The 8,763-nt window shown below is 46.6% G+C and overlaps 1 protein-coding gene across 1 annotated transcript in view; it reads left to right on the forward strand.

The window, feature by feature from the left end:
• Positions 1-8,763, forward strand: part of LOC107107627 (1-acyl-sn-glycerol-3-phosphate acyltransferase alpha-like) — a 29,174-nt gene that overhangs the window by 12,967 nt on the left and 7,444 nt on the right. Inside the window, exons 2-3 of the mRNA XM_015407931.1 lie at positions 574-707; positions 6,289-6,464. Coding sequence (XP_015263417.1) covers positions 574-707; positions 6,289-6,464 — 310 coding nt within the window. The remainder of the gene's footprint in view (positions 1-573; positions 708-6,288; positions 6,465-8,763) is intronic.

Consider the following 8,763-nt stretch of genomic DNA (forward strand, 5'->3'; position numbering starts at 1 on the left):
GGTCCTAAGTGGAACTCCTCTTCACGTGAATGGGTGTACCTTCTGGAATCTACTAGTTAGAACTGGATTGTTGGTGGTTAGGACTTCAATGCTCACATTAAATAAGGTTCTTGAAGACATCCCATTGCATCTCTCTGGCCTTAGGGTAGACCGTTTACCCACCTCCACGGAAAGTACACTTTACAGAGGAGCCAAACAGCACATGTGGTGTCAGAAGTGGATCTGATCCTTCATCAAACCTGACACAGCTCACCCAGGGAGTGTTGGTTTCTGTTCCAACCCATAAGAACTTTCAAGCCTCCCTTTGAATAGGTCTTGACTGGCCATTTGGAGGAGATGGGAACAAAAGCCTCATCTTTTTCTCACAGTATCCAATGCAGTAAATAAACCAGAAGACACACCTGTTCAAGTGAAAAGAGGGAATTCCACTTAGGACCTGAAAAGAGGGAGTTTCACTTAGGACCTAAGCCTGTCTCTTGAGGAGCAAGTTTCCATATATTACATAGTTAACCTACAATATTACAGTGTCCTTAGCCCACACAATCCAACACCTCTGTTTTCTGCCCTGTACAGATTATTACGCACCTTTATTTGGCCGCTCAAACGTTTCTATGGCATCAAGATAGCCGTGCAAGGCTCTGAGAACTTGAACATGAAGGAACCGTATGTGATGGTCTGCAACCACCAGACCTACCTTGACCTCTTGGGTACGTAGCTAGCATGGCTAACCTGGAGCTTTGCATTGAAACTCCTTTGAAATTTTGGATTGTATTGGTAGCATTCATTTCACAACTGACCTCCAGCTGCAGAGGAAATGAGAGAGTTGGCTGAATAAGAAAGAGATGGAAGCTGGCTATCTACATGGGGTCTAAAAACAAAATCCCCGCCCCCAATTAGAAGACAATGTTGTTTTTCATTCTTGCCCCATTGTCCTCTTAGTTAAAGCTTCCGTCCCACATGGCTTTCATCCGTGCAGATACACCATGATCCCCATCAGGGCCTTTTTGATTATCGAAGGGACCCTCTTCCTGTTTTTACCCACAGAAAAGTAGGTTGGATCCAACTAGGGTTGCCAATCTCTGGGTGGGGCCCAGAGATCTCCTGCAATTCCAATTGATCTCCAAATTACAAAAAACATTTCCCCTGGAGAAAATGGCTGCTTTGGAGGGAGAAGACAAGTGTGGACAATCACGACCTAATCAGAGAACAACAGTAATGAGAGTCTGACCCATAAATCAAGCCGTCAACAAGACGACGTTGATGATGTATTTTTACACTAGGATTTTCTTATGATTTGAAGGAATTTGTTTATTGTGTTGTAGTGCTTGTTGACCACAATATACAGAAAGCATCTTCTTTGCAAGTCTTGTTGACTGCTCGATTTGTGGGTCAGACTCTCACAACTGTTTTCTTTACCTTTGTTCTCTGCTTTGGCCTCCCTCAAACCCTACCCCCGCCCCAGCCTCAAATCTCCAGAAATGTCTCAACCCAGAGCTGTCAGCCCTAGATCCACCCCAACAGTCTTTTAATAATCTGAAACCTTCCATGTTCGTAGTGCAAACCACCAGCCAAAATTCTAAAAATTTAATTTGACAAAATTAGATTTTTTCAAAGTGTCCAGAGTTCAAATTCTGCATCAATATCTCCAGCTTCAGTACCACTTTTTGATTCTACCATGCTTTGACTCCAAACCTTCCCTCTCTTGATTTTTGCTGGGTTTCTTGACATACACACCCTCAAAAAAAATTCCAAATCTGAGTTTGAAAAATTGGTGCCCAAATAATCTAAACCAGCAGCCAGATAGATATCTAAAAGTCATTCTAATCCCAGATTATAACATTTACTTCTGTTTATAATCTCAATCCACTGGGAGGAATGAGATCATGACCGCAAATCATTTTGCATAATAAAAAGTGCTGTGGCAATATTATTAATAAGATTATTTACGTTTTATTTCGCCTGTGCGCAAACCTGGGCAAAGGGGAACAATGACTCAAGAACGGAGACATGAACGCCTGGGTGGAGAAATGGGAGCATCCGGAGGGGGGATGGTTTTTCTTCCCTGAAGCCTTTTTTTCCCTTTACTGGAAAAATTGGAAATATGAGGGAGCACCAGGGGTCATTTCCTGCAGGAGCCCACAGGAGCAGAGCTCCGGCAGTAAAGAGCCCAGGGGGCAGGCACATGCAACAAGCCCCACCCCTTGCTCCCAGCAGCCCTCAGTCAGAGCAAGAAGCAGCCAGGTAAATTGCAGAGCCCCCTCCACACACCCTGGCCCAAAACAGTCCAGTGGCACCTTTAAGACCAGGTTTTATTCAGGTACAAGCTCTCCCTCCTTTGCAAGGACAGATCTGCACGTCCCCCCCCCCCAAATAGCTAGCAATCCAAAACAGTCCAGTGGAGCCTGAGCGGTGGGTGTCGCCTTCTGACACACTTCCGGTGATGTCAGGGGGTGTGGCATATGCAAATGATTTATGCTAATGAGCTCCTGCACCTCTTTTTCTACAAAATGACCCCTGGGGAGCACTGAAATTAGTTAAGGTTGGCAGGTAGCCCCTGGCCACCAGCGGAGGATGGGAGGTGTAGGGTTGCCAGATCCAGGTTGGGAAACCCCTGGAGATTTGGGGATGGAGCCTGGGGAGGACAGGGACCTCAGTGGGGTACAGTGCCACAGAGCCCACCCTCCCAAGCATCCATTTTCTCCAGGGGAACCGATCTCTGTAGTCTTGAGATGAGCTGTAATTCCAGGGGATCCTCACCTAGAGGCTGGCAGCCCTAGCTTTTAAGTTCAGGTGGGTACCCGTATTGGTCAGAAGCAACAGAACAAAGTTGGAGTCAAATGGCACCTTTGAGACCTGCAAAGTTTTATTCGAAGTGTAAGCTGTGGGGGGGTTTCAGGGCCACAGGAGTCCCTGGCGGGGTCACCCCCATGCCTGCAATTTTGTAGAGAAGTGAAAAGAGAAGAGGGAAGGGGGGGCAGGCACTGCAACGAGCAGGAACAGGTTATGTGGGTGCTATTCCTGTCTGTGCCTGAGCCACTTTCTGCTAGTGTTGCCAACCTCCAGGTGGGGGCTGGAGACCACCCCCCCAGAATTACAACTGATCTCCAGCTGACAGGGATCAGTTTACCTGGAGAAAATGGCTGCTTTGTTGTTGTTGTTTTTGAAGCCCCCGGAGGGTTTTTGTTTTTTTTTAAATAATACTACACAAACTACAAAGAAAAAAAGGGGGGGGACTACACTAGGAAGAAAGGAAAGAACCCACACTATACTAAAAACCCAAGAGTAGGAGATCATTTCCCTGTTAAGCTACAGTTAGTATTAAAAAAGCTGTTAATAAACAATATACTATGTGAGATCCTGTCTTTCTAGGCTTATATGTTAGTTTATTATTTGTTATGAGGAGATCCCCAGAGCATCTCCTCCAGCTCGCTTCATAAAGGCAATTTTTCAGAGTCCTTCCGCCTTTAGATCTATGCTAATTCTCTCTAAAATCTTAATGGCTTCTTAGACGTTCACTCGAGATTCTGCAGCCCAGTCTTCCTCCGCCTCCGAAGGGATAAACCACCAAACTTCAGCCTCTTATTCTTTGGTCTCATCCTCGGGGCCCAGTGGCATCTCAAAGGCTTCTTGAACTTGGGGGCAGATTCAAACTCTTTTCTATCATCTGGATTTAAGATGACACTTTTTGAAGACACCTGCAGGAAAGGAATTAAGTCCTTGTAATTTTCTGTTTCTCTCATGCTTTTCCTCCTTGTCTCTTTGAGATCGCTGTTAATTTTAGTGCCCATCTCTTTTGCTTTGACAGCACTCTGTTCCATTTTTTCTGCTGTTGTTGCCGACTGCAGCTGCCGGGACACGAGTTGATGATTTATCTTGGCAAGCTGGAGGTTAATACCAACAAGTTGCTCCAGAATCGGCTTGGTGGCTTTTGCTATGAGTTCCATAACATTCACTTCCCTTCTTCTCAGAGTTGTTTTTGCTAACTTTTTTAGAGTGACCGCCGTTTTAACACTTTGTTTTCAATATAAAATCATTTTCTCCCCGGCTCTAAAAATCGCTTATACGCTGTTTAATCGCTTAGATCCTCATGGACATCTCCCACAACAGGCTTATACGTTTATAGAATTCTTCCAAAGTATCCGTTTACAGTCGTCTCTCTCTCTCCCCTCCCTCCTCCGCTTATGTAAATGCATTGATAGGCATCCCTCTGACAGCAGGATTCCGCTCTCTCAAGAGGTTTTTTTGGGGGGATTCTCGCTTCAAAGTATCCATTTACAACTGTCTCTTTCTCCCTCTCCCACCCCCTTCGTTTATGTAAATGTGTCAGAGAGGCGTCCCTCCCTCAGCACCCCTCCCGTCCGCTGCTGTGTGGTAAGCCTTCCCGGAACAACGGGAAAGGCTTCCGCCATTGTTGCTGGCGCAGACCCCGCCTACCGAGAAAATGGCTGCTTTGGAGGGTGGGATCTATGGCAATTATACCCTTCTGAGGTGACGCCTCCCCTTCCAAAACCCTGCCTTCCCTAGGCTCCACCCCCAAATCTCCAGGTATTTCCCAAGCAGGGATTGGCAGCCCTACAAGCACACACATGAAGCTGCCTCATACTGAATCAGACCCGTGGTCCGTTGTCTACTCAGACTGGCAGCGGCTCTCCAAGATCTCAGGCAGACCTCTCAATTGGAAATGCTGAGGATTGAACCTGAGACCTTCTGGATGCCTAGCAGAGGCTCTACCACTGAGCCATGGCCCCTCCCATTTCGACTGATGTGGTGGCGGGGTGTTTTAGCGCCACAGTATGGCTGCAGCCTGTTTGTATCCCAATAATACACTTTGTTTTATTACAAAACTGGTGTTTTCTATTCCCAAGTTTATTTTCCCCCTGCCTCTCGAATGGACAACACAAAATACATACATGTGCAAACGTAGCACAAAATACAGGTAGTCTGCAGTTCTTGCTCCTCTCTAGGACTGTGTATTTATTCATCGTTTTGCTGGTAGAAAACTAAGGTACTTGTGCTTTCACATTTCTTTCATTCTTTCTTCCTTAGTTACAATCATAGATCAGTCACGATTGACACTCATAGTTATCAGCACATTTGCAAACAATAAAATTTCCAGGCAGCATGGCAGGCTGATTTCAATAGTAGAGAGCTTTCACATTTAATGATTACACCAAATAGTATACTTTTATATGCTAAGTCATAAACAGTGCAGTTCAGGTTGTTAAAGCAGTAAAATAAGTTTTGTTTTAAAACGTAAGGCTGTGATCCTGTGCACACGTACGTGAGAGACAGCCTGATTGAACAAAGTGCCCTGACCTGGATAGCCCAGGCTAGCCTGATCTCATCCAATCTTGTTCACTAAGCAAGATTGGCCTTGGTCAGAATTTGGATGGAGACCACCAAGGAAGTCCAGGGTCACGATGCAGAAGCCAGCCAGCCCTGAATATCTCATGACTTGAAAACCTCATGGGGTGGCAGAGGAGGGGAAAAAGCATAAGATTGCACTGAAGGCATATTCCCTCCCCTCCCAAGTCTATCGATGTCTACTGGGCACTGTGACTGAGGGAAACCTCCACATTCAGAGGCACTAAATCTCTGAATTCCAGAGCCAGGAGGTAACATCAGGGGAAGGCCTCGGCCTCTAATACTTTGGATGTCGGATTAGATGTCGGATTAGATGGACTCTTGGTCTCATCCAGCAGGGCTCTTCTGATGTTCTTTTGTAGTGATGGCCACAGGAATAAAGAGCTTTAAAAGGGGGATTAGATAGTTTCATGGAGGATAGGTCTATCAATGGCTACTAGCCATGGTGACAGGGGAACCTCCACATTCAGAGGCACTAATCCTCTGAATCCCAGAGCCAGGAGGCAGCATCAAGGGAAGGTCTCAGCCTCTATGCCCTGTTGTTAGCCATTCAGAGGAACTGGTTGGCCACTGTGTGAGACAGGATGCTGGACTAGATGGACTATTGGTCTGATCCAGCAGGGCTCTCTTCTTATGTTCTTATTAGGGGAAGGCCTCAGCCTCTCCGCCCTGTTGTTGGCCGTCCAGAGGAACTGGTTGGCCGTTGTGTGACACACGATGCTGGACTAGATGGACTATTAGTCTGATACAGCAGGGATCATATTCTTATTTTTTTTCTTGATAAAAATCCTGCCGAATATCCAGAAATTTCACATCTCTAGCTGTGAACGGGAGATCCAGGAAGAATTTCTGTACCTGGGGCACTAAGGTGTCCAGTTGGCCAATGAGCTGGCAAATAATAAAGTATTCCTTTTCCTTCCTCAGGGATGATGGAGATAATCCCAGACCGCTGTGTCCCTGTCGCCAAAAGGGAGTTGTTGTATTTGGGCCTGGTGGGCCACGCCTGCTGGCTGAGCGGCATGATTTTCATCGATCGCAGGAAGAAGGATGAGGCCAGAGAGATCTTACGGCAGGCCGCTCAGACCATGTGGCATGAGAACGTGAGCACTGGGGGCTGAGGAGTGGGGTGGGGTGGGGGGGTTCTGAGAACAAACCGAGGCGGCAGGACATCGCAGAGGGTTGCCAGCATCTTTTGGGGCAGGGCGGGTTTCACATCGCAGTGCAGTAAGGTGCAATGTTATTTCTAGTTATGGACCCAGAGGCGACGCCATCGCATCGTGGTAGAGATGCCAGCCACCAGGTGGGGCCTGGTACAGAGTTTTCAGTGAACCCTAGAGCGCCACACAGGTGCTATGATGTCACTTCTAGTGTGTGCCAGAAGTGACACCATGGTGTCAGCACGATGCTGAATCCCCCCCATCCCCCCCAACCCCCAGTGCTTTGGAACAGGTGCTCCCTGGTCAGAAAAACAGGGAGGGGAAGACTTAAGCTCTCTCTGCCTGTGCACTAGGATACCATGCGGGCCTGGGGAAGTGTCAACACACAGACGTCTCACTGCATATCTGGTTCAACACCAGAGCATTCCCCACGAAATATGCCCTGCACGATAACATCACCTCCGGGTGATATAATTACGCTGGGCATGTTGGTGCTGATGGGGCTCTTTGGGGGCAGGAGAACCTAGCCACCCATGAAGAGAGGGCAAGAGAGGGCAAGAAGAACTACGCCAACCAACCAAAATCAGTTGAAGGAAGTTTAGAACTCTAGTAAAGGACCAAACGTTAAAAACATCAATAGGTAGGCAAAAGTACACGTTTTTGTGCATTTGTCACTTTGATTATTTTTGGATTGGGGCCTCCGAAAGCAGGTAAACCACTGCCCCTGTCGGGGGAATGAGAGCTCATCTCCAGACTACAGAGATCAGTTCCCCTGACCTGGCAGCCCTACATCGTGGCGATGCTCTATAAATCTCCCCAATCTCTAGAAATTTGTTGAATTTCTAGAGCATCGCCATGATGCTGTGACATCACTTCTGGGTATGTGACCAGACGTGATGCTGCAGCCTCACCACTTGTTTCTTCCTCTTCCTCCCGCTGCTTCTCCAAGCTGCAGTGGGAGCCTGGGGCGAGTGGAATGTGCTGCAGAGTCGTTCCAGTACCACCCTGGGCAGAGACTGCAGCCAATTCTGTTTAGGACTTGCCGTGTCAGCACCTCGGGTGGGATGGTAAGACAATCATTCAAATGAGACTTAAAGCCTCCCGGGAATTGGTTGAGCACAAAAGGGGATGATAGTGGTGGAGTATTCATGGAGCAACGTTATAGCACTGAATATTTCAGTGATATGTTGCCCTTAGTAGCTGGTCTCTTGTATCTACTAGTTTTGCTTACTGCTTTTGTTATTGAATAGAATAGACTACTTTGCTACAAACTAGGGATGCCAGCATCTAGGTTGGACCTGGGGGTCCTCTGGAATTACAGCTCATCTTCAGAAGAGATCAGTTCTCCTGGAGAAAATGGGTGCTTGGGAGGTGGACTCTGTGGCACATTGTACCCCACTGAGGGGATGGAGCCTGTCTTCCCCAGGCTCCATCCCCAAATCTCCAGGAGTTTCCCCATGTGGATCTGACAATTCTACCCCCCTCATCTCCCGCCGGAGGCTGCGGGGACCTGCTGACCCTACTACAAACCCAGCATTATCTCTGAGTAGTATTGAGTTAGTTATAAGATCACCAGCAAACAGTCTGTGCCAAGATTTTGGTTACAACAGCAGAGTTTTGTCCACAATTATGCACCATCAGTGAAAGCGAAGGGGTTTTTGAATTTTCAAACATTTGTCACAATTGACAAAAAACAATGATGGATTTGTTTATGGAGTGGCTGTCTTGGTTGTTGCTCACTTCTGCAAACCCATATCCATTTCTGACTGTTTGCTTTCAGCTTTATTAAGGATGGCAGTTTTTGCCCCTCTCCTATTGGTTGCTAGTAAGGTTGCCAAACTCCCGGTCATAAGTTAAACAGAAAAATGAAACCCGTGCAAAAATAATGAAAAACATAACTTATATAAGTAGAGTAGTTTATCAAAAATATGTAATGTAAACTATGCAAGTCAGTAACTCAAAAATACAAAATAACGGAATACAAGGTCCAAATATATAAATAATCTTGAGAAATAGTCCAAGTCAAATTTCTCAAACAGTGAAAAGTCCAAGCATCGATATTTATAATTTCTTTTCACAAAACTCATCTCACCGCTGGGTAGCCACTTGACAGCCCTGCCAGCGTCCAGTTGCCATATCACAGCACTTCCTCAACAGTGGAACACCAAAACTGCCCAATCACAATATCATAGAAGCATACACAGCATCTTTTACATTCTTAATGTTTAGCAGGCCAACTCCT

This window comes from Gekko japonicus, unplaced genomic scaffold (assembly GCF_001447785.1).
Source record: "Gekko japonicus isolate JY-2015 unplaced genomic scaffold, Gekko_japonicus_V1.1 scaffold5210, whole genome shotgun sequence".
Classification (NCBI taxonomy): domain Eukaryota; kingdom Metazoa; phylum Chordata; class Lepidosauria; order Squamata; family Gekkonidae; genus Gekko; species Gekko japonicus.